Below are 26,682 nucleotides of genomic sequence, written 5' to 3' on the forward strand. Positions count from 1 at the left end.
GAACCAGGGAACACTTTTTCAAAACAGGAGTCAGCCCTTTAGAAACATTTCCTCTCAGAAACCTGAGTGAATTTGCAACTCTGCTTTAGAAAGCTGTGGAAGCAGGATCATTAAATATTTTTAAAGTGTAGACAGGGGAATCAAAGATTATTGGCGATAGATGGGAATATGGACTTGAGGGGCTGAAAGGACTACCTGTGCTCCTATTTTATATATGTGTTCATGTGTAAAAGTCCATCTGCTTGTTACATCCTCAAAGACTTGTTAAAAACAAGTTATCAAGCACAATTTCCCTTTCTTAAAGCCGTGTTGGTCCTGCCTGATTATGTTATGATTTTCTAAATGTCCTGCCTCCACCTTCTTAATAATGGATTCATGTGACAGACATTAGTGTAAGTTCCTGCTTTATGTTTCCCTCCTCCTTTTGAGATGATGCTACTTACCAATCCACAGAAACCTGTCTAGAATACAGGAAACTTTGAAAGATAACCTCCAATGCATCAACGATCACAAAGTCACTTCTTTTAAGCCACTAGGATCAGACCATTGGGTTCAAAGGGCTTGTCAGCTGTTAGCCCAGCGAGTTTTACTTCTCCTGTACTGATCATGATTATTCTGAGTTCTTTTTGCCTCTTGATTTCCAACTATTTTTGACTGACTATTGTGTCTTCTACTGGATCAATTGATATAAAATACACGGTGTAAGTCTCTGCCATTTCCTCATTCTCCACTATGAACTTTCTGTTCCACTCTCTAAACGGTCCGTGCTTATACTGCTGTTTGTGTATTTGTATACGATTTTACCCATTGCATTTCTTTCTCGTACTAGTTTTTTTTCATACTTTGATGTTTTCTCTATTTATTTTCTTTTAATCATCCTTTGCTCACTTATAAAACTTTCCCAACCTTCTGGTGTACCACTAATCTCCAGAGTATTGTATATCTTTTCTTTAAATTGGATACTACTCTCAACTTTATTTCATTAACCATGGATGGTATTTCCTGTTGGTGGACCTTTCTTCCTCAGTGGAATAGATCTTTGTTGAAAGTTATGAATTATCTTCTCAAATGTCTGCCACTGTTCCTCTGCAATCTCCATTTTAACCTGTGTACCCTGTTCACTGTAACCAATTCTCTTCCTTTGTCCCTGTCTATCTTCCTGCTTCCCTCAACATAGCATTGCTTTATATTACCTTTGAATTAGGACATTCAGCTGTCTCTCTCTCCATCTCTCTCTCTGCACCCGCTTTCATTTCTTCAATAAATGATGATTGTCGGTGTTGAAAAGTACGGATCATTGTATAGCTACCCATTGTCAGCTCACACCAATCAATGAACCTTTTATCCCTCATCTGAGTTTACTCCCTCCCACCATTACACAAGGTCACTTCTCGTTTTTTCTAATAATCTCGCAGGCAAAATCTCAAAATAAATGTAGCCATATATTGTCCTTTTTGAAGACTTAATTTTGTCATTAGGATTCAGGACAGCGAATGCCATGAAAGATATTGGCCTTGGTCTTTCAGTCTATGTCCATATCTCCATTTTCTATGTAGATCAGTCAAAAGGTTGCCCACTTACCTTTCTGGCTAAAATTCCAAGCCATAGCAGTGCAGTAATTCATGTCGTCTGAGAGACCACACTCCCTTTTGTACCATGTTCCACCTTTAATGTGGTTCCAAAACCATAGGAGAACTGTTGAGAGAAGACAAATGTGCAACATAAGTGAAGGTATATGGTGCCAGGCAGGTGGTATGTGCAGGGTAGGGTCTCAGGTGCCATGGGGGTGGAATATTTGGGGTGGTAGATAAGTGGGGAGTTCAAGTAGTTGGTGGATTTGGGTCTGTGAGTAATCTGGGAGGTATTGAGCATCAGGTGTCCATGGAGGGGTCAGGAGGAGTGAATCAGGGCTCAGCTGGATTAGGGTTAAGAGGTAGGAGTTGGTGGGGGCTTTGGCATCAGAGGCCAGCGTGCAGTGGAGTGTCTGGAAAGAGGGAAGTTGTGAGTTGAGGTTATGTCTATGGTGAATCAAATAGCTCAATGTAGTGGAGACCAGTTTTATAGTTAGCCAAGAGTTGGAGCAGATTTTAATCCTGTAACATTTCCTGGATAATATTCAGATAAGCTAGTCAGAATCCCCTTTGAAATTTCTGACTCTAACTTAGATTTGGGGACTTTGTCAGAGAGTTCTGGCAACAGGAATTGCCCATCGAATATTTCAACATCATGGGAAATTTCGGTGAAGTCAACCTGATCAAAAGTTCTACATGATCCCAACTCCTGCCTACACTTGCAACAACCAACTACCATAAGAACATCTGAGCCCTTTACTCCATTGTTGGTCAGTTATAAAAATACTTCTACAATTTTAAAATTAAGCTTTTGGCTGCCCTTCTTGATAAAACTTTATTTTAAATAAAAGCTTAAGAAGATACAGGAACCTTTGCCCGATGCCAAAAAGGGTACCAGTGAATCCCTCCTTTTCCCATTTCTCTTTGAAATGCATTGTCCCCACAAGCAATAGTTTTTCACTGTAACAGCGATATTTGTTCACTTTAGTGTCATGTCTATGACTGACGAGAGTCTTACAGCACAGTTACAGGTCCCTTGGCCCACCATGTTATGTTGACCAACAAACACCAAACAACAGTATTTACCTGTACTTGGTCCATTGCTCTGTCACCTAGCCAATGTTTTATAAAGTTGTTCCTATATTCTATGCCCCAACTAATTAAGACAAGCATTCTGCATGTTGCCATTGCCACCCAGCCTGCCTGTGCTGAACCTTCAGGTATCTATGGACTTGTACATCAAGGTCCCTTTGTTCCTCAGTACTCCATAGGGACCCACCATTCATTGTGTATCTCCTTCTCTTATTTGACCTCCCAAAATGTATCACCTCACATTTATCAGGATTAAATTCCATCTGCCATTGCTCTGCCTAATTCAACAACTGATCAATATCAGACTGTAACCTGAGACCATCGTCCTCAATATCAACGACACCACCACTATTCTTAGAACCCCGCTCATTCAGTTCCTTGCAATATTCATCTCAGTGTGTTAGACTGCAGAATATATAGGTTGGTACAATCTCTAAACATTGGAATCTCACTTACAAACATCTCACCACCTATTTGCCACTTACCGTGGTTGAATTTAAACAGAAGCTCAGTTTTCCAAGCTATCCGTAATTAGTGCTCCTTTAGAAATGAACTTCTACCTTGTAACATCTTTGGGTCGAATCTACACACAGGTCAGTGTGTTTAACATGCTCCTATTTTAGCAGCAGTATGATGTCAGATAACACTTTGATATGCTACAGTTTTGGTTTGGGACATGGTTGCAGGAAAAGATTCCTGAGTGGAACTCTCATTATACAGGCACAATACAACTCCAATTTCACTGTAGCTCTAAGACCCATCTCCTAAAGTTCCCTATAAGGAACCCACCTTGGTAACTGTCTGTCTGTTAGATCATATTTCTGATGCTGAGTGCCCACTTGAGCTGGTTCTGCATAGCAGAGTTTTGGTGAAGAGGTACTTCAAATCGCAGCTTCACAGGCATGACTTTGTCAGTTTTTGCAAATGTGTTCAGGTTTTCAGAGCTGCAAGGATGTCCAGTGTTCAAAATGTCTACACGATAGCACCTGTTTGCATGGAAAAGCAACCTGGTCGATGGGCTAGATGAATGTAACTGTTATTGTCCTCACCCTCTTTGCCAGCACTGCAAGCACCTCTGCTCTTTCCCACTTTTGCTTACCCTTTGCTTATGAAGCATGGAGGAATTAAGGGGCTTTTGCTCTTGACTTTGGTAGTTCAAAAATGGGGCACAGATGAAGTTGCTTCTTGGCTGGAGCTGCTCAGCTTGGGAGAATACAAAGAACGCTTCATCCGTCATGACATCCGAGGCTCTGAGCTTTTGCACCTGGAAAGGCGTGATCTGAAGGTACTTCCTTTACAGACCTATTTTCCCTTGCAATTGTACCCGATCCTTCTCACACCTTCTGTTTTCTGCTGTGCTTTGGCTTGGCTTGCTAAACGTGATCGTATGATGGTGTATTGATAGCTGTCAAACTGTCACTATTGTTGAATGTGTGCATGTTTGGCAATGGAAAATGGTGTATCCACAAGCCATTTTGTGCATTTTATTTGGAAGTATTTTTCCTTCTAGTTCACTGTATGTTTTAGAAAATGCACAATATGATGGTATCGCTTTGAACAGAGCAGAATTTAGAGATAAAATGTGTTTGCTTGCCCAGGTTCTGCTTTCTGTGTTTTTGTATGTTGTCTGTACTTCTCCCACTTTTAACTTTCCTTGTGTTTTATAGTTCCTCACCCCTGACTGTCTCTGCAGTGGTTGCTGTGTCTGGATGAATGGTCAGGAGACGTTGATGCTATTCCAGGACTGAGCAATCAGGATAGAATTTCCCCCATTGAGAATAGACTGTGTAAGATTACTGCCCACACTATCATCCACCATTCATGCTGCTAGTCAAATATATATCACCATACATTTAAACGTGAGTTTTCTGCTGACTCTCTCAAGCCCACTTCCATAGAATTTTATACCGCATACACAGATCATTTAGCCCAGCAGATTTTCAATGACATTTGTACCTCAACACAAGCCTATTCCTATCCCACTTTACCTTACTTTATCTCATCCTATTAGCATATCCTTTCAAACTTCTCTCTTCACATGGTTATTTGGCACTCCCTTAACTGGATCTATTTTGCCTTTACCAGTCCACGTCTCGCAAGTTTCATTTTCATGCAACTCTGATCAAAGAAGTTTCTCTTGAATTCCTTACTGGATTTATCAATGACTCCACGAAATTTAAGACCACTCGTTTTGGATTTGCCTAAGAGTAGAAATATCGTCTCGACATCTCATTACGATTTAAAGACATAGATTTAGGCCACACCTCAACCTTTCATTTTCTCCAAGAGAAGCCCACCCCAGCCTGTTCTGTCGTTCCTGGAGTTACAGCCTCTGTGTCCTTTCCCTCTCCTTGTAAAGCATTTTGGCATCTTCTCCACTGCCTTTACAGCCTTTTGACAATTACTCATTTTGTATCGATTAATGTCTCCTTTAAGTAGTAGGTGCAAAAGAAAGGACTTTTTTTTTAGAGGTACTACCAAGAAAATGGTGACTTTATGATCATTTGGTCAAAGTATTGTCAGTGGAATATTTTATAATACTGTGCTCATCAGCATTGAACCGTTCCAAGTCAGGTATTGTTGACAAGAAAAGCTTCACTCTTCCCCGATCTGTTTTAGATCAGTCTGAGAAAGCAAAGTAACTGTGCAACTGTGATATTCCTGATTTCATGTCAACCGGTCCTTGCAGCCTCTGACTAAAAAATTGCCAGTTTGTGCTGAAATGTGGGCAAGGACCATGTGAGTTTTTCATTTGTTCAGAATGTGGTGAACAGCTGAAGTAGAGGGATGACATCTGGTGACCAAAAAGGCAGTCTAAGTGACTGGTTTTCAGTCAGCTGTCAAAAGAGGTTGCAGATTGAAAGACCTTTGGGAGGAAATGCCAGAATGGCAGAGTTGGTGACCAGTGACAGTGGAGCCAGGGAACTTGTAGGGAGCTAGTAATAATCTGGGACATATACCTGAAAAAGGTCCATGAAAGAGTGGCTGAAGCTAAGGAGAGATTTGTAAATAATGCTGTGGATTTAACCTCATGACAAGGTAAAATCACAGAGTTATATGGCACAAAAGCAGACCATTTAGCCCACCATGACCTTGCTGGCACTTTGAAAGAACAATCCATTCCATCACACTTCCCTGTTCTTTCCCTGTATCTCTAAGAATGTTTTCTTTTTAAGTGTTTATCTAATATTTATCTCATTTATTTAATGTAGGATATATATCGACCATTTAATGATAGAATAGCTTTAAAAGGCAAATGGCCTCTTCCTTATCCTAAAAGAAAATAATTGCAAGTAAAAAGGGATACCTAGCTCAATTTTTTATGCCCTGTTTGTGGTTAACTCAAGGAGAGTCTTGTTTCTTTCAATCAGCCATTAAATGCCATTAGATACTGAACTTTTATGCTGCTGGGATGAATTTGCCCCTTGCACCCTGTCGCCACCAAACTTTGGTTTCCTGTCTATCAATTAGTATTCTGTTCAAACTGCTATATTTCCACATGGACCATTTGGCTGAGTTCTTTTAGCCACCTTGTTTCTTGCAAGAACATGTGAAAAGTTAAACTAATCAGTAAAACTTTCACTATGATAACTTCATTAAAAATAACTCCCAAATTCTTCTAAGTTGACATCTGTTAACATATATAATACTAGTTGTCCATCTGTGGAAAATATATTTTAAATGCCCACCAGTCTTATCTGTAATTAAAGATTCGGCCCAAAGCTGACAGCAAATGTATACAGTAGTTGCCTTGTTTATCCACCTCTCCCATCTTGAATACAGGTTGTCTACCCTGGTACCTTTGACCGTTTGCCTTTTAGAGAGGATTGGAACCAAATGGAAATAATTGGTGATGGACAGGATCTGGGGCTTGAAAGGACAATGAGTACTGAACTGGATTCTGGAGCAGCTCACCACATTGTAGATCATTAACAAGCAACTGCTGAAAGAGGGATGATCATTGTGTCATGATCATGACAGTAGTTACAAAGTAGATAACAATCGAAGAGATTGATTTCTAAAGCATCACTATTTTGTTGCCACTCACCCTTAAAAGCCTTCAGTCAATACTGTCTCGCCTCCCTTTATCTTTTGCTCCCTGTTTCATTGAAATGCCTGAGCATTTTCACCACAGTAAGCTTTAGGTTAATTCATAATACTTTGGAATCTGCCATGCCTGCTAGATGTTTAGCTGACACTTTCTGAACTTATTTAATATAGCCTCCTTATAGCCAACAGACTGACCGTGGGCAGCACGATGGCACAGTGGTTAGCACTGCTGCCTCACTGTGCCAGAGACCCAGGTTCATTTCCCACCTCAGGCAACTGTCTGTGTGGACATTCTCCCCGTGTCTGCGTGGGTTTCCTCCAGGTGCTCTGGTTTCCTCCCACAGTCCAAAATTGTGTAGGTTAGGTTAGCCGTGCTAAGTAATCTAATCTAATAGCCAACAATTGCCGATTCCCCGAGGTTAGAATCAAAATTCACTGCCTCAACCGCGTGACTTGTTCCACAGAATCACAGAATACTTCGTAGAATCTCTATGGTGTGGGAGCAGGCCATTCAGCCCTCCATATCGATCCTTCAAAGAACATCCCGCCCAGACCCACACCCCTACCTTATCACTGTAACCCTGCATTTCCCATGGCTAATTCACGTAGCCTCCACATCCCTGGACACTACGAGGCAATTTAGCATGGCCAATCCACTTAACCTGTGGGAGAAAACCGGAGCACCCGGAGGAAACCAACGCAGACAATGATGAAGGGCTTATGCCCGAAACATCGATTCTCCTGCTCCTCGGATGCTGCCTGACCTGCTGTACTTTTTCAGCACTACACTCTTGACTCTGATCTCCAGCATCTGCAGGAGATGAGGAAACTGGTGAAATCAACATTGATCCCGTGTGGTTAAGGGTCAAAAGGCGGAAGATGAGGTGGCGAGACTTTGGCAGGAGGCCCAGGACTTGCATGTCCTTGGCAGAGTGGGAGGGGGCGTTGAAGTGTTCAGCCACAGAGCAGTGGGTTTGTTTGGTGTAGGTGTCCCAGAGATGTTTTCTGAAATGTTCCTTGTACCCTTGTATCTTTCTCCTTGTACCCTTGCATGCTATTTCTATTCAAGTAGTCATCCAATGCTATCTTGAATGCCCCAATTGACCTTCCTTGGTTATGTAACTATTGCTAATGAAAGCCCATTAATCTGAATCTTGAAATTTTCAGTAGACACCCAGGTTTAAATGTTTTTTACAGGAAATTTCCATTCTCCTTTGTTGTGAAACTTGAAAGGATTTAGAAAAGATTTATAAAGCTGTTGCCAGGGTTAGAGGGTTTGAGCTATAGGGAGAGGCTGAATAGACTGGGGCTATTTTCCCTGAAGCATTGGAGGCTGAGAAGTGACCTTATAGAAGTTTATAAAAGCATGAGGGGCATGGAGAGAGTGAACTGTCAAGGTTTTTTTCTCCCAGGGTAGGGGAGGTGAGATGGAAAAGATTTAAAAGGAACCTAAGGGGCAACTTTTTCACACAGAAGGTGGTGTGTGTATGGAACGGGCTGCCAGAGAAATTGGTGGAGGCTGGTACAATTACAACATTTAAAAGGCACCTGGATGGGTAAGAAGGGATATGGGCGAAATGCTGGCGAATAGGACTAGATGAATTTAGGACATCTGGTCTGTATGGGTGAGTTGGACCAAAGGGTCTGTTTCTGTACATCGCTATGGTTCTATGACTCTATGACCTTTTCTTGTTCTGTTGGCTTATTCTGAACTAACATCAGAGAAGATAGTTTCTTTCTATCCTTCTCTTTGGCGTCTTTCATCATCTTACACACCTCCATTAGATCAGCCCTTAATCTCCTATACAAAGTAAAAGAAGGATAAGGAGAGTCTGTGGAGAGATTTGGAAAATTAGTAGTGAGTATCTCACAATTGCCATGTTCAAACAAAAGGCGCTGGAAGAGGAAAGGGATGATTTAAGCGTGGAGGCTGAGAGAACTCAAGCTTTGAGGCAACTAAGGTACAGTGTAGGATTTTGACAAAGGGTGTGTGCAGGTGTGTTGGTGTAGTACATGTGAGGGATGGTGCAGAGGCACGTCTGGGAGGAAGCTGAGCAGGATTATAAGGTTGGATCTCCTTTGGGATTGCTTTGCAGAGGTTGATAGAATTTGAATTCAGGCCAGACACCTACAGGTGTTGATGAAAGTTGTTTAACAAAGCAGTTTCAACAAACATTAAGAGAATGCATACAGAGAAGGAATGGATAACTGCTAGGCAGCTTTGAAAGACCAGGTGTATAATATATGATCCCCTTAAATCTCATGCACCATTTTTCATTTTGGATGCTGGTGAGGATGATGGTGTGTCAGAGAAGTGTAGCAAGAGCCAAAACTTGTGGCATAGCAAGTGGCTCAACTGCACAGGTGAGACAGAAGAAGAGTGTAATTAGATTAAATTACATTACATTACAGTGTGGAAACAGGCCCTTCAGCCCAACAAGTCCACACCGACCCGCCGAAGCGCAACCCACCCATACCCCTACATTTACCCATTACCTAACACTATGGACAATTTAGCATGGTCAATTAACCTGACCTGCACATCTTTGGACTGTGGGAGGAAACCGGAGCACCCGGAGGAAACCCACGCAGACACGGGGAGAATGTGCAAACTCCACACAGTCAGTCGCCTGAGGCGGGAATTGAACCCGGGTCTCAGGCGCTGTGAGGCAGCAGTGCTAACCACTGTGCCACCGTGCCGCCCACGGTGGTAGGAGATCCAGTAGTGAGGGGAACAGACTGGTGTTTATCTAGTCATAGACATAACTCCAGGATGGCATGTTGCCTCCCTCATGCCAGGGTCAAGGATAACGCAGAGCTGCAGTAGGACATTCTTTTGAGGGAGGATGAAGATGCAGAGGTAGTGGTCCAAGTTAACGGTAATTATTCAGGCAGAAGGAGGGAGTAGCTGTTAAAAGGAGAATTTGGGGAGTGAGGTTAGAGACTGAAAAACTGAGGTTAGGATCCTGAAGGCAGTTGTCTCAGGATTGCTCCCAGTATCACATGCTAGTCAGTATGGAAATGAGAAGATTGAGTGAATGAAGATGTGGTGCAGTAGGGTGTCTTTAGATTTCAGTGCATTGGAATTGATTCTTGGGCATGGTAATAGCACTGGAATTGATATGCTGTTGGGGAGATTTATTAGTGCTGTTGTGGAGACCTTAAACTAGATTGAAATTAGGTTTAAACTGGATTAAACTGAGGAAGGGGAACCCACGAGAGAATTCTGATAGAGTAAAAACAAAACTGGCAACAGGATGTAGAAAAGTGGAAAGAAAAAGAAACAAATCCCAGAGTCATAGAGTCAGAGTCATGTACAGCACAGAACAGACCCTTCAGTCCAAGTCGTCCATGTCGACCAGATATCCTAAATTAATTTAGTCCCATTTGCCAGTACTTGGTCCATATCCCTCTAAAACCTTCCTATTTGTATCCCAATCCAGTTGACTTTTAAATGTTGTAATTGTACCAGCCTCCACCACTTCCTCTGACAGCTCATTCCATATTAGCACCATTTTCTGTGTGAAAAAGTTGCCTCTCACCCTACACCCTTTAGTTCTGGACTCCCCAAACCCGGGGAAAAGAACTTGTATATTTATCCTATCTCTGCCCTCATGATTTTATAAGGTCACTTTCAGCCTCCGATGCTGTAGGGAAAACAGCCCCAGCCTTTCCCTGCAGCTCAAACCCTTTGTTGGCAACATCCTTGTTAATCTTTTCTGAGCCCTTTCAAGTTCCACAACATCTTCCTACAGGAGGGAGACCAGAATTGCACAAAATATTCCAAAAATGGCCTAACCAAGCAAAGTCAAATTGCAGGATAGTGTTAAAAAGGCAGAATTAAAAGTACTCTATCTGAATGCAAGCAACAGTCACAGCATGGTGGCTCGAGTCATAAGAACAGAAAAACTAATAGCAGGAGTAGGCTATTCAGACTGTCCAGCCTGCTCCGCCATTTAATATGATCATAGCTGATCTAATCTCCGCCTCAATTCCACTTTCTTGCCTGCTCCCCATAATCCTTTAACGCATTACTAATTAAAAATCTATCTCATTCTTAAATTTATTCAATGAATAGAAGTAAACAGGAGTGATTTAATTGCCATTGCAGAGATCAGGCTGCAAGGTGACCCAGACTGGGAGATGAATATTAAAGAGTATTTGACAGAGGGATAAGCTAAAAAAGAAAAGTAGGAGTGGCTGTGCTGAAGATAAATGGGATCAGTGCATTAATGAGAGAGAATCTCTGATCGGCAGAATAGAATGTAGAGACGCTTGAGTGGATCTAAGAAACAACAGGAGTCAGCAAACATTGATAGGAATGATTTCAAGGCCACCAAACAATGGTGGTAATGTAGGGCAAAGCTTAATTCAGGAAAGTAGAAATGCATGCATGGGGAGTGCAGTATTTATGAGTGACTCCAATCTATATAAAGACTGGATAAACCTACTGAGCACCAATGCTATAGGCTTGAAATTTCTGAAATATATTCAAGATACGTTTTCTGTAGCAATATGTTTTTTCTATTTTCAATCCATATTATTCATTGAGAAAGGGCTAATGAATTAGCTTACTCTTTAAAAATAGACCTTTAGGGTCAGCAACCATAGGATGACAGAATTATATTTGAAAAATATTAGTTCGATCCGAAACTCTGGTCTTAAACATAAACAAGGGCAATTGTAAAGGTTTAAAGACAAAGTCCACCATGGTGAATAGGAAAATACATTAAAATGTTTGATAGATAGATAGCTAGATGATGAGTACTTAAGGAGCTAATGCCTCGTTTTCAAAACACATACATTGACTTAAGTCAAAAATAGCCAACAGGAAGAAAAAAAGACTCATGGCTAACAAGGGAGGTTATTAGATCAAAGTAAAGTTGGTAATCGGTTCAGCTCAGTCGACTAAATGGCAGGTTTGTGTTGTAGAATGATGGCAACAGTGTGGATTCAATTCTCTCATCGGCTGAGATTACCATGAAGTATTCTCATGTTCAACCTGACCCCTCCCCGAGACGTGGTGACCCTCCCGTTAAATCATCACCTGAGAGCAGCCGTATGGTTTTGTAAGTTAATGGTGACTTTACATTTTCCATCAAGGAAGGAGACTTGCAAAGTTAAAATGTTGTAAGCCTGAGGATTGGGAGAATTTTATAATTTAGTAGAGGGATCCAAGCAATTGATAAAGAAAAAAAGAATAGAATATGAAAATAAAATGGCAAGAAATGTAAAAACTGATTGTAAAAGGTATTGATATATAATAAGGAAAAGTTTAACAAAGACAAATGCAGATTCATTTAGACAGAGGATTTATAATCGGAAATAAAGAAATGGTAGAGAAGCTAAATGTCTGTCTTTATAATGCAAGAGTCTCGTGAGAGAATAAAACTGAAAGAAATTAGTACTAGTAAAAGAGTAATACTGGGAGAAGGTAATGGGACTGAAAGATAACAAATCCCCATGTCTCCATGACTTTCAGCCCAGATTATTTGAAGAGATGGCTAAATTGCTATTGAATGCATCTGAGATCATCATTCACAATTTCACTCATTCTGACACAGTAGCTGCAGATTCAGAGGTTGCAAATCTATCTCACTGCTTATGAAAGGAGGGAGACAGAAAACAGGAACTACAGGCCCGATGGCCTGATGTCAACAGTAGGGAAATTACTAGAATCTTCACAGATTACCGCATGGGGTAAATCTTTTCTGTGTTGCTGGTTTAAATTAGCAGGGGGGGGTTTAGCCTGTGTCATAACAGTTTGGGGGCTCATCCAGGATAACTGTTATGACATAGGGTAAATCCCCCCTGCTAATTTAAACCAGCAAGACAGAAAAGATTTATACCATGCAGTAATCTGTGAAGATTCACAAGGTAAAGAATTGTCCCAAAAGTCACTATTTAAAGTAAAAATTAACAATCTTATTTTTTAAAGTCTAAAAGAGAATAATTAACTAACAACTATTTACAACTCCTTTCTCTAACTGCTCTACAATACTGGTCCAATAAAACCCCTGATTAAGATTTATCAAAAAATTCAAATTTCAAAACCAGCCAGCTGTCAAATCTTCTCTTTGGATGTTCCTCTTTAGATTTGCTCCCCAGGTTGGTGTCGATGTTTTTTGCTCTGTGTAAACTCCTTCTCCGGGCAGGTACCTCTCAGAGAGTTCTGACTACCAGCGTACATCTGATGATCTTTTGGCAGTTCTCCCTCAACTGTTCAATTTTTCCCCAGTTTTATACCCCAAAACATCAGATTGTTTTATTGGTTTTAATATTGTCAAAATACCAAATTCCAACTTGATTGGAGTTTGGTATCTTGGGGCATAATTTAAACTGATTGGCTGAACTTGAATTTTTTTTTTGTCTCATAGCAACCCAGCCAGTATTAGCTGTTCTGACCAAGTGGTACATTGTTAACTTGTTCTGGCCTCTCTGCCTCTTTAAGTCCTTGCTAGCTTTCAACTCTTTTAAAGGTACAGTATCCCTTACACCTTCATAACAAGACAGAAAGCAGTAAATAAAAATAAATGCATCATTCTTAATTTGGAAGGCTGTGACCTGTGGGGTACCGCAAGGATCACTGCTTGGTGTCCAGCCGTTCACGATCCATGTCAATATTCAGATGTGGGCGCCATGCAAATGTTTTAAGTTTGTAGATAATAAATAAAAAGCTGTTGGGAATGTGAGGTGAATCATAGAGTCCCTACAGTGTGGAAAAAGCCATTTGGCCCATCTAGTCTGCACTGACCCTCTGAAAACCATCCCACCCATACCCAGACCCCCGATCTTATCCCCATAACCTTGCAATTCCCATGGCTAATCCACATAGCTTACAAATTCTTGGACACTATGGGGCAATTTAGCATGGCCAATCCACCTAACCTGCACATCTTTGGACTATGGGGAGGTAACCCATGCAGACATGGGATATCATGAAAATTCCACACAATCACCCATGGTGATGAATCCAGGTGCCTGGCACTGTGAGGCAGCAGTGCGAACCACTGAGCCTGATGGTTCAAGAGGCTTCAAAGGGAGAGGTTGAATGAGTGGGCAAGAGCATGGCAGGTAGAACATAATGTGGATAAGTGTGAGGTTATCCAGTTTGGTAGGTGGAACAGACTTGTAGAGCGTTTCTTCAGTGGTGAGAAATTGGAAAATAGTGATTTCCAAAGGGGCCTGGTATCCTTGTTCATAAATCCTTTTCACAGCAGAGAGCGGCGCGAGCTGGGCGGAAGTGAGGTTGGAGCGCAGAGCTGGTCGGGAAGATAAGTGATTGATATTTGAGTGGGTGTGTTCTAGACCCCAGGCCCTACATAGTAGGGCCTCCATCCCATCCTCCTCCTCTAACCTAATTTTAAAGTCCACAGGTAAGTTACTCAGTGTTCTTGTTTTGGAGACGAGGTGTAGAGTAATAGCTGCGCAGGCAGTGGAATGTTCCTCCTACAGGATGTTTGAGGTAGGGGTGACCACCGATACTCCTGCCGACTTCATCTGCAGGAAATGCAGTCAGATCCTGCTCCTCACAGAACGAGTTAGGGAACTGGAACTGGAGTTGGATGAACTGAGGATTATTCGAGAGGCTGAGAGGGTGATAGACAGAAGCTACAGGGACATAGCTACGCCAGAGAACAGAGGTAGCTGGGTAACAGTTAGAGGTGGGAAGGGGAGGAAGCAGGCAGTGCAGGGATCCCCTGTGGTCGTTCCCCTAAACAATAAGTATACCGCTTTGGATACTGTTGGGGGGGACGGCCTAGCAGGGGTAAGCTGCAGTGACCGGGTCTGGCTCTGAGACTCTGAAGGGAAAGGGGGAGAGGAGGAGAGCGCTAGTTATAGGAGACTCTCTAGTTATGGGACAGACAGGCGGTTCGGTGGACATGGGCGAGACTCTCGGATGGTTTGTTGCCTCCCGGGTGCCGGACCGTGTCTTCAGAATCCTGAAGGGGGAGGGTGTGCAGCCAGAAGTCGTGGTGCACGTTGGCACCAACGACATAGGTAGGAAGAGGGGTGGGGAGGTCATTCAAGAGCTCAGGGAGTTAGGCTGGAAGCTAAAAGCTAGGACAGACAGAGTCGTCATCTCTGGGTTGTTGCCGGTGCCACGTGACAGTGAGGCAAGGAATAGGGAGAGAGTGCAGTTGAACACGTGGCTGCAAGGATGGTGTAGGAGGGAGGGCTTCAGGTATTTGGACAATTGGACTGCATTCTGAGGAAGGTGGGACCTGTACAAGCAGGACGGGTTACACCTGAACCAGAAGGGCACCAATATCCTGGGGGGTAGGTTTGCTAGCACTCTTCGGGGGGGTTTAAACTAATTTGGCAGGGGGATGGGATCCGGACTTGTAGTCCAGCAAGTAGGCTAGCTGTTTGTCAGGATGTCCAAGAATGTAGGGAGGCTGTGAAGAAGGTAGCACTGACAGGGAATACTTGCGGACACAGAGATGGGTTCAAGTGCGTATACTTCAACACAAGGAGAATCAGAAATAAGGTGGGTGAACTTAAGGCGTGGATCGGTACCTGGGACTACGATGTTGTGGCCATCACGGAAACGTGGATAGAAGAGGGACAGGAATGGTTGTTGGAGGTTCCTGGTTACAGATGTTTCAGTAAGATTAGGGAGGGTGGTAAAAAAGGAGGTGGGGGGTGGCATTGCTAATTAGAAATGGTATAACGGCTGCAGAAAGGCAGTTCGAGGGGGATCTGCCTATGGAGGTAGTATGGGCTGAAGTCAGAAATAGGAAAGGAGCAGTCACCTTGTTGGGTGTTTACTATAGGCCCCCCAATAGCAGCAGAGATGTGGAGAAACAGATTGGGAAACAGATTTTGGAAAGGTGCAGAAGCCACAGGGTAGTAGTCATGGGCGATTTCAACTTCACAAATATTGATTGGAAGCTCTTTAGATCAAGTAGATTGGATGGGGCTGTGTTTGTGCAGTGTGTCCAGAAAGCTTTTCTAACTCAGTATGTAGATTGTCCGACCAGAGGGGAGGCCATATTGGATTTGGTACTCGGTAATGAACCGGGACAAGTGATGGGCTTGTTAGTGGGTGAACATTTTGGTGATGGTGACCACAATTCTGTGACTTTCACCTTGGTTATGGAGAGAGATAGGTGCGTGCAACAGGGTAGGTTTTACAATTGGGGGAAGGGTAATTACGATGCTGTAAGACAGGTTCTGAGGAGCATAAGTTGGGAGCATAGGCTGTCAGGGAAGGATGTCGTGGAAATGTGGAACTTTTTCAAGGAACAGATACGACGTGTCCTTGATACGTATGTACCTGTCAGGCAGGAAAGAAATGGTCGTGTGAGGGAACCTTGGTTGACGAAGGAGGTTGAATGTCTTGTAAAGAGGAAGAAGGAGGCTTACATAAGGTTGAGGAAACAGGGTTCAGACAGAGCAGTGGAGGGATACAGGATAGCCAGAAGGGATCTGAAGAAAGGGATTAGGAGAGCTAAGAGAGGGCATGAAAAATCTTTGGCGGATAGGATCAAGGATAACCCAAAGGCATTTTATGCGTATGTGAGAAACACGAGAATGACGAGAACGAGGGTAGGTCCGATCAAGGACAGTAGTGGGACACTGTGTATTGAGTTGGAAGAGATAGGAGAGGTCTTGAATGAGTACTTTTTTTCAGTATTTATGAACGAGAGGGACCGTATTGTTGAAGAGGAGAGTGTGAAACGGACTGATAAGCTAGAGGAGATACTTGTTAGGAAGGAAGATGTGTTGGACATTTTGAACAACTTGAGGATAGACAAGTCCCCCGGGCCTGACGGGATATATCTTAGGATTATGTGGGAAGCAAGAGAGGAAATTGCAGTACTGTTGGCACTGATCTTTTCGTCTTCACTGTCAACGGGGTGGTACCAGGGGACTGGAGAGTGGCGAATGTTGTGCCCCTGTTCAAAAAAGGGAATAGGGATTACCCCGGGAATTACAGGCCAGTTAGTCTTACTTCAGTGGTAGGCAAAGTAATGGAAAGGGTACTGAGGGATAGGATTTATGAGTATCTGGAAAGACACTGCTTGATTAGGGACAGCCAGCACGGATTTGTGAAGGGTAGGTCTTGCCTTACAAGTCTTATTGAATTCTTTGAGGAGGTGACCAAGCATGTGGATGAGGGTAGAGCAGTGGATGTAGTATACATGGATTTTAGTAAGGCATTTGATAAGGTTCCCCATGGTAGGCTTATGCGGAAAGTCAGGAGGCAAGGGATAGAGGGAAATTTGGCCAATTGGATAGAAAACTGGCTAACCGGTCGAAGTCAGAGAGTGGTGGTAGATGGTAAATATTCAGCCTGGAGCCCAGTTACAAGTGGAGTTCCGCAGGGATCAGTTCTGGGTCCTCTGCTGTTTGTAATTTTTATTAATGACTTGGATGAGGGAGTCGAAGGGTGGGTCAGTAAATTTGCAGATGATACGAAGATTGGTGGAGTTGTGGATAGTGAGGAGGGCTGTTGTCGGCTGCAAAGGGACTTAGATATGATGCAGAGCTGGGCTGAGGAGTGGCAGATGGAGTTCAACCCTGCCAAGTGTGAGGTTGTCCATTTTGGAAAGACAAATAAGAATGCGGAATACAGGGTTAACGGTAGGGTTCTTAGTGAGGTGGAGGAACAGAGGGATCTTGGGGTCTATGTTCATAGATCTTTGAAAGTTGCCACTTAGGTGGATAGAGCTTGTAAGAAGGCCTATGGTGTATTAGCGTTCATTAGCAGAGGAATTGAATTCAAGAGTCGTGAAGTGATGTTGCAACTGTACAGGACTTTGGTTAGGCCACATTTGGAGTACTGTGTGCAGTTCTGGTCGCCTCACTTTAGGAAAGATGTGGAAGCTTTGGAGAGGGTGCAGAGAAGATTTACCAGGATGTTGCCTGGAATGGAGAATAGGTCGTACGAGGATAGGTTGAGAGTGCTAGGCCTTTTCTCATTGGAACGGCAAAGGATGAGGGGTGACTTGATAGAGGTTTATAAGATGATCAGAGGAATAGATAAAGTAGACAGTCAGAAACTTTTTCCCCGGGTACAACAGAGTGTTACAAGGGGACATAAATTTAAGGTGAAGGGTGGAAGGTATAGGGGAGATGTCAGGGGTGGGTTCTTTACCCAGAGAGTGGTGGGGCATGGAATGCGCTGCCTGTGGGAGTGGTAGAGTCAGAATCTTTGGTGACCTTTAAGCGGCAATTGGATAGGTACATGGATGGGTGCTTAAACTAGGACAAATGTTCGGCACAACATCGTGGGCCGAAGGGCCTGTTCTGTGCTGTATTGTTCTATGTTCTATGTTCTAAATCACTGAAAGCTAGCATGTGTGTGCAGCAAATAATTTGGAAGGCAAATAATATATTAGCTTTTGTTGCAAGAGAATTTGAGTATAGGAGCAAAGACGTTTTCCTTCAGTTTTGTATAGAACTGGTGAGTACCAAGCTAGGGTCTAGTGCGCAGTCCTCTTGCCTGAGGAATGATCTATTTAATATCAAGGAAATGCAGATGCAGTTCATCGTACTGATGCCAGGGATGGGATTTGTCCAGTGAGGAGAGATTGAGTAGACTGGGACTGTAGTTTAAAAGCATGAGTGATGATCTCATAGAAACATAACAAAATACCCAAAGGGATAAACAGTGGAGACGCAGGAAGGATATTTCCACTGGCTGCAGGGTCTAAAACCAGGGGACACTGTAGCAGAATAAAAGGACCACTTCGAACTGAGAAAGGGAGGTATTTCCTCACTCAGATAGTGGTGATGTTTTGGAAACCTCTACTTTTATGACGGGCTATGGAATCTTATTCAATAAGTAAGTTCAAAACAGATCGATAGAGTTCTAGAATAACAAAAGTAGTCTTGAGGGGCCAATAGCCAAAATCCTCTCTTATGTTCCTAAGCTGAGTTCTGAGGAGTCTCAGACTTTGAGCTCTGTTTCTTTTGAATGACTTGTTTAGTCTGGGTCTTATTGAAAGAGGTTAAGCAGGGAAAGAGTGAGGATAAAATCTATTCCAGAACCTAAATCACATTTTTCTGAATGGTTGCATTTCTGGTTACCCTCTCTAGCAGTTGGGTTTTATGTTATTGCAAATCTTCATCTGAGCAGAGTTCCAATTTAAGAGGTGTATCAATCTCTCATTAATCCACTGATTCTTAAAACCTCCCCCCCCCCTTTGGACTTCTGGAAGTAGGTTTGTTTCAAACAGACTTCAGGCTGGTTTCAATACTCAGATATACCCTAACACCCCAACTTGGCTTTGATCTCCAAACACAGCAGTCTGAAGTTGTGTGACTGCATTGCAGCCCTTTGCTTTGGGGATGTCTGAAATAGAGACGCAACCATGTCGACAAGGTGGTCAAGAAAGCACAACAATGCCTCTACTTCCTCAGGAGGCTAAGGAAATCGACTCTTATCATATCACAGTGTGATATGGCAACTGTTCTTCTCAAGACCGCAAGAAACTATGGAGAGTCATGAACACAACCCAGTCCAAAACACAAACCAGCCTTCCATATATTGACTCCATCTGTACTTCCCGCTGCCTCAGAAAAGTAGCCTAATACTTCTGTCACCCCAGTTATATTCACTTCCACCCTCTTCTGTCAGGCAGAAAATATAAAAGTTTAAATACACATATGAACAGATTGAAGAACAACTTCTTTCCTGCTGTTATTAGACTTTTGAACAGACCTCTCAAATATTGATGTTGATCTCTCTCTCTCTCTCTATACACCTTCTGCTGCTGTATCACTGTAATTTGCACTCTATTCTGCTACCCTGATGCATTTGTATGATACGATCAGCCTGTTGAGCATTAAAGCAATACTTTTCACTGTATCACGATGTATGTGACAAGAATAAATCAAACCCAACTCAAACATACTGGACACACATATATTGACATATAGCGTATTCTGCTATTACTATAGAGAAAGGTCCTGGAGATTAAAAACCAACATTGCATTTGCTGAAATGACAACAGTAGTATGATTGATGTACCCGGTTATGTGTGCACAAACCGTACAGGCATTTGTGGTGAGGAATAGCTACCCCATGAATTGCAGTTTGCTGTTCAGTTTGCACTATTTGAATGTTAGCTTTACAAACATTACTTCTCATCCCTCACCCAAACCTCCCTGTGATTTTTATATTGTAGCTGCAGTCTATTCAGCAAACCATGGGAAGGTAATTTGCGGGTTAACAGTGCATGTGGCCTTTTAACGTTGTGGTAACTATTGAAGACTACCAATCAACTTACCTTGCCAAACAAATGAACAATTAGATGTGTGGATTCTAATTCCTTCAAGAATTTGGAGATTTTAAATGTGTCACTTTTTAAGTTCCGAATTTTATTCTTACTTTTCCTGCCTAAATCGTTTTTCTTTCCATTAATCAAATCTCTTTCTCCCTCTCTTTATGTCTCCTTCTGCACCTGATTTGACTGTAATCCACCTTTCATCCCAGCCTCTCCTCTGGTTATTTCTCAATCTTTAAATCTTATTGGTTGTGGAGGTAGTCTGTATTGTTCACTGAGGTCCCATTACCATCCCTGGTGCAGTTATCAGTTCACACTTCCAGCAGTCTGGACAGCAAAATTGTTTTCCAATGATGGAGGAGATGAACATGTCAAACAGAACAGACCATAAGATGCCCACCCAGGCAAGACGTGGCCACCTATAATGCTTTCATATGTGGGTTTTATACATTTCAGTATGAACAGTCAGAGTGAAAAATGTTGTATAGGAATTATAGTTTCATTTTGTGCAGAAGCGCTTCCCCAATGATAGGTTCATCTAATTTTAATGAGGAAAGAATGCTGACCAAGCCGCTAAAGAATGCCTTCTTGTTCTTTGGAGTAAAGCTGTCGAGTCTTTGATACTCGTTTCAAGGAGTACCCTAGCTTTGGATAAATTCAGAGCCAATTCTCCAGCCCGCAACTGTCTGCCTCGAGTGTGGGCTCAGTCCACTGACCCCCAGTGTTTTATCTGAAGTGAATGGGTGGAGGCAACTGAAGAAAGGTTGCATCCTTTGCAGGGCAAGGTGTTGCTCAGTGGCAGCATTCTTACTTCTGCGTTAAAGAATGCATATCCATGTCCCACTCCAGACCGTGTTGTATGTATTGTTCACCTGACCCACGAGTGCAGTACTGAGGGAGATCTGCACTGTCAGCGATGCTGTTGTTTGAATAATTCATTAAACCAAAATTCTCAGATGGCTCTCCCATGATTCTATTTCCAAGGAAGCCAATTGGTGTTTTGGCCAATCTTTATCCATCAATCCACATCCCAAAAAACAGATGGTCTGGTCATTATCGCACTGCTGTTCATTGGATCTTATTGTTCCAAATTGTCTGCTGCAGTTCCTACGTTGCAACAGTGACTACAATTGCTTTCATTTGTTTGCTTTAGCACTTTGGAGCAGTGTGCTGCTATGACAGGCATGGTAGAGATTTCCCTGTTCTTTCTATCACAAGATTCCGAGGGTGGGAGGGGCAACCAAAGAAATTTGGGATTAGAGATACATGGAGTACGAGCAGACCAGGAGACTAAAAGCACTGGGACAAATACTTATGCATCTCCAGAAGAAGTAAAGAATTCAGAACCAGCCTGGATCAAAGGTCTTTAAAGGCAACCAATCCAAGTCCACATAGAATGATATATGCGATGACATACACAATGACTGAAACAGAAGGGCAGGTTGTTTTAACTTTGTTCATCTTTTGTTCTTTTGTTGTCTGCAATATTGAGATTTTGATCTGACCAACACAGATGCCTTGTCATCGCATGGCTTCAGTGTATGCCTTGGAGTTTCTGTGAAAATATTATGTCACCATAAAGCTGTGAGGCAAACATCCATTCATTTCTCTTTCTTCTTTCAGGATCTGGGGATAACGAAAGTGGGCCACATGAAGCGAATTCTCCAGGGAATTAAGGACCTCAGCAAAAACACTTCTATGCCAGAAGTGTAGCTGTTCTGGTGCTATCTCAGAAAATAGTGGAACATTGTACAGACCTCTCAGGGGAGTCTGGTGACACTCTGCAGGTTTTCCACTCAGTAGGATTTGTGACCTCGCTGCGTCACAGGGTGCAATGTTCAGGAGTTTGCTTCAGTTAATATATTCTTTTTCTAACCTTAAACTGAGGGTTTTGTGCCAACATATTGACCTTCAGCAGCCATTTTAGATTGTTTTAATGTGACAAGTCCTAATATGCATCGGTAAACATTGGTTTACATTGAACTGCGTAACCCTCCGGGAAACAAGGATGCTGCAAAATGGTAAATAGGTGCAAAATATTTCAGGACTTCCTTCCGCGAGGGCCGTGGATCCAAAAACGGCTTGTTTTATCGCAGTTACATATCAATTTCATGCAGATTAATTGCCTTTATTGCTTTAGAAGGTGGAATTGGTTTGTATCCTGTACAATATTTGGAGCAGATGCTCCCATCAGTGTTTCTTGACCTGTGAATACGGTCTGCGGAGCATATCACTCAGTGACCAAGGCATCTAATCCAGACTGATGTAGGAAGCACATGCAGTGTAGCATGCATGCAGATTATACCGCACAGTGTGCCTGCTTGAACTCTTTCTAGGATTGCATGACATATGACTAATGTTTTTTTTAAAAAAGAAAAACACTTGAACAAGTTTTATATCTGTTTAATAGAGAGTAACTTATTAATGCTGAAGTGTTTGTTAATGAAACATTGTCTCCGCTCCTCAGCTGTATTTTGCATGAGTGTATTACTTTGACAAGGACTGGTTCACACAAGACTGTAGGTTTGTGTCACCCATTCCAGTGAGTGCAGCCGACTTGATTAAGGGCAAGTTGATGGCTCTGATTGTTCAGGAACTCAACGGGTCACAACAGGGTAGCTCTCAACATAAGCATCTCCAAGATGGATTTTTTTTTAATGTAGTTATGTGTGCACACTGTGTAAACACAAACACACATATTTGCTGGCAATATAAGATTTGGGGAAGTTAATGGGCAGGAAAAGCAATTATTGCATTTTGATCAGAGCAATCAATACAGGCAGTTAATCACGAAAAAAATAACAGGGATTGCTAGTTTATATTTTGCCCTCATTTTAAGTTAAAAAGCAACTTTATGCATAGTCTGTAAAGCTCCTGGTGAGCTTCCACCGAACAAACCCAAGGAAATAAAATAGCAGAATAGCAAATATTTTTTATAAAACACAAAGGTGTTTTAGTCCTGATAGATAGTCAGTGAAGGAAGAAACATACATTTATTCATAGAGAGCTGCTTTACAGGTATATACCTCCGAACCTGACCCTCAACCTGTGTCTGCAAGTGTGTCTTTATATGTGCTCAAGTAACCATACAATTAGAACCCTCCACATACTTAATCTCAGTTGATACAGTTAACAAAAACGAGGATGGATTCTACCTGCGCAGGTTTATGCAGTTAGAATCAATTAGGATCATATATAATTGGAGTGTGCATTTCCTCTCCCCACTTTTTGAAAAAAATCTTCCATTCCCTTTCCTGTGGCATCGTAAAATTCTCATTTTAATGTACAGGACACATTCCCTGTTGAAAGTTGCTCCCATAATGCGCCCAGCAGCCTTCACAACTCACTGAGTAAAAATAAAAATCCTCATCCCCACCTATTTGAGTTTTTGCCAGTTGTCTTAAACATTTAAAATATGTTAAAGTCTGGATGTAAGTTTGCTCACTTAGCTGGAAAGTTCATTTTCAGACATTTCGTCACCATACTAGGTAACATCAGTGAGCCTCCGGTGAAGCACTACTGGTATGATCCACTATTTATCTGTTTAGTTTCCTTGGGTTGGTGATGTAATTTTCAATTTTCTGTGGTAGTCATTTCCTGTTCTTTTTCTCAAGGGGTGGTTAATGGGATCAAATCAATGTGTTTGTTGATAGAGTTCCCGTTGGAGTGTCATGCTTCTAGGGATTCTCGTGTGTGTTGCTGTTTGGCTTGTCCTAGGATGGATGTGTTGTCCCAGTCGAAGTGGTGTCCTTCTTCATCTGTATGTAAAGATACTAGTGAGATGTTCATGTATCTTGGTGGCTAGTTTTCTGCCTGTTTGTCTAATGTAGTGTTTATTACAGTTCTTGCAAGGTATTTTGTAAATGACATTTGTTCTGCTTATTGTAACGAGCAAACAACAAACAAAACTAATGTCATTTACAAAATACCTTGCAAGGACTGTAACAAACACTACATTGGTCAACGGGCAGAAAACTAGCCACAAACCAACATGACCCACTTTCACTAGTATCCTTACATATGGATGAAGAAGGACATCACTTCAACTGGGACAACACATCCACCCTAGGTCAAGCCAAACAGAGACACGCGCGAGAATTCCTAGAGGCATGATACTCCAACCAGAACTCTATCAACAAACACTTTGACTGGATCGCATTTATCACCCCCTGAGAAAAAGAACAGGCAATGACATCACCACCCTAAGGAAACCTAAACACATTAAAAAAAAGCAGGCCATACCACCAGTGCTTCACCAGAGGCTCACTGATGATGTTACCCAGTATGGTGACGAAATGTCTGAAAATGAACCTTCCAGCTCAGTGAGCAAACTTACATCTAGAACCTCAACCTGAGTTACAAATCTTCTCAAAGCTCGCTAGTTTAAAGTCCTGTTGGAAATGCTAATTTCCAAGATTATCAGGATTCACTGTTGAGTCCTTTAACTGAATAACCTTCCCACGTATTTCACAAAATCTCCTCCAAACATGGTTATAGAATGCTCATGACAGCCAGCTCCTACCTCACCATTGTCCCTCTCAGATCTTCTACTTCCACTGAATAGCCACCGGCTTATTCAGCATCCGGTGAGTAGCTGTCCTTTTATCCTGACAGATGTTAGCATAGCTGGAGCCATTGCCTTCATTCCAACTCCTGTACTGCCAAGCTTATCTTCTCGCTGACCCAATGCCTCAGACAATATGTCCTCCTAACATTCTATCTAATTCTGAAGCCACATCTGATCCTGTCTCCTGTCTGTCACAAAGAACCACACTCTCACACTTAATGGTTTCATCTTCTCAGCTTCTCCAGTCACCCATCTTCTTCTCAAGCTTTCTTCACATAGACTTTCGAAAAACTCCATCTCCAAATCTCTGCTATCCAAAATGTACCTTGTCATTGCTAACTCAATGGAGGTGGCCAGTTAGCCACCTAACTGATGGTTGATTTAAGATGTATAGTGATGGCAACAGCAAAATCTGAATTCCCATAATGGGTCCTACCTTCTTGATATTGCCCCTCACTTCAGGTTAAATTCATCAGAAGTCACCTCTGTCTCACAGAGCACTCCTTTAATCCTCTGGGACTATGACAAGTTTTACATTTATATCTAAAGTTTAAAATTCCCATCCTTTATAAATCTTGACATATCCCACCTCACTCCAGGTCAGAGGCTAGGATTCTTGCAGCGAGTAACTCACCAAAGTGTTACAACCTGCTTAATATAAAACCAGCAACACAGTAAGGTTTTATCCCGTGCAGTAATCTGTGAAATTTGAGTGGCCAAGAACTATTTAAAGTAAAAATTAACTTTATTTCTTAAAGTATAACAGAGAATAATTAACTAACAACTATGTCCAAGTTCTTCCTCTAACTTAACTTTTACCTTCCCTTCTATAATACTAGTCCAATAAAACTCCCAATTAAGATTTACAAAACAACCCTCTTATCTCAAAACCAGGCAGCTTCCGGTTCTTCTATTTGGATCTTCCTGTGTCGTCTTCTTTTTAGGAATTTCTGCGTCACAGGTTACTATTCAAAAAGATACTTTTATGAGAACTATTTTTCAGACAGTCTTTTACCCGCCGGGGCTCGGCAGTTCTCCTCTCAACTGTTCAATTTTCCCCAGTCTCAGACCCCCAAATCATGTGTCATTGGTTTTTAAGATTGTCAATATACGCAATTCAAACTGGATTGGAGTTTGGTTTCTTCGGGTATAATTTAAACTGATTGGTCAAATTCAAATTTGGTTTTGTCTCCAAGCAACAAGCTAATCTAGTTGTTCGACCAAGTACTACATTGTTATCTTATTGAGAACTGAAAATGTGTTGCTGGAAAAGCGCAGCAGGTCAGGCAGCATCCAGGGAACAGGAAAATCGACATTTCGGGCATAAGCCCTTCTTCAGGAATTCCTGAAGAAGGGCTTATGCCTGAAACGTCGATTCTCCTGTTCCCTGGATGCTGCCTGACCTGCTGCGCTTTTCCAGCAACACATTTTGAGCTCTGATCTCCAGCATCTGCAGACCTCACTTTCTCCTATCTTATTAAGAACACTTGGTGCTATGTCTGGTAGTTCTGTTGCTTTTAACTCTTAAAGTACACCCACATCCTCATAATAAAAGTCTGTCCACCATCTGCAAGGTACAAGTTAGGAGTGTGGTGGAATACTCCTCACTTGCCTGGATGGATTCAGCCCCAACAACACTGAAGGAGCTTGACACCATCAAGGACAAAACAAGCTGCTTGGCAAGTATCCCATTCACCATCTTAAACATTCACTTCCTCCATCATCTACAAGATACACTGTAGAAATTCACTGAGGCCCCTATCATCTGGATAGAGAAGGGTAGCATATACATGGGAACACTACCACCTGCAAGTTCCCCTCCAAACCACGCGCCATTCCTTCAGTGTCACTGTAACAAAATCCTGGACCTCCCTCACAGCATCGTGGGTGTCTCTATACCCCATAGACTGCAGTGATTCAAGAAGGCTGCTCACCATCACTTTGTCAAGAGCAGTTAGGGATAGGTGAGAATCCATTGAAATAATAAATTTTTAAAAGTTACCAAACTGGAACACTCTGCAGTCCTGAAATACAGTTTTTTTTTGAGCTACATCTTCCCTCTCCTAAAGCTCTCCATTTCTTTTCTCCTGGTCACAGCATAAAATCCAAGTCCATGACCAGGTTATTGGCCAAGTCTCCTAAAATGTCCTCCTTCTGACATTTT

The 26,682-nt window shown here is 42.2% G+C and overlaps 1 protein-coding gene and 1 long non-coding RNA gene across 6 annotated transcripts in view; one reads left to right on the forward strand and one right to left on the reverse strand.

Moving 5' to 3' along the window:
- The window catches only part of dgkh (diacylglycerol kinase, eta), a 601,101-nt gene extending 578,122 nt beyond the window's left edge, over positions 1–22,979 (forward strand). For 4 of the 5 annotated variants that reach the window (XM_043694442.2, XM_043694440.2, XM_043694441.2 and 1 more), the window contains 2 exons: positions 3,818–3,948; positions 21,575–22,979. In XM_043694442.2, coding sequence (XP_043550377.1) covers positions 3,818–3,948; positions 21,575–21,664 — 221 coding nt within the window. In that variant the 3' untranslated portion in view covers positions 21,665–22,979. The remainder of the gene's footprint in view (positions 1–3,817; positions 3,949–21,574) is intronic. The other variant, XM_043694447.2, reaches the window with a different exon arrangement.
- Positions 1–26,682, reverse strand: part of LOC148148685 (uncharacterized) — a 213,158-nt gene that overhangs the window by 138,887 nt on the left and 47,589 nt on the right. The window contains exon 4 of the long non-coding RNA XR_015758964.1: positions 1,582–1,695. This is a non-coding gene — a long non-coding RNA (uncharacterized LOC148148685). The remainder of the gene's footprint in view (positions 1–1,581; positions 1,696–26,682) is intronic.

This window comes from Chiloscyllium plagiosum, unplaced genomic scaffold (assembly GCF_037043375.1).
Source record: "Chiloscyllium plagiosum isolate Xiang-an unplaced genomic scaffold, Cpla_swu_hap1 HiC_scaffold_12, whole genome shotgun sequence".
Lineage (NCBI taxonomy): Eukaryota > Metazoa > Chordata > Chondrichthyes > Orectolobiformes > Hemiscylliidae > Chiloscyllium > Chiloscyllium plagiosum.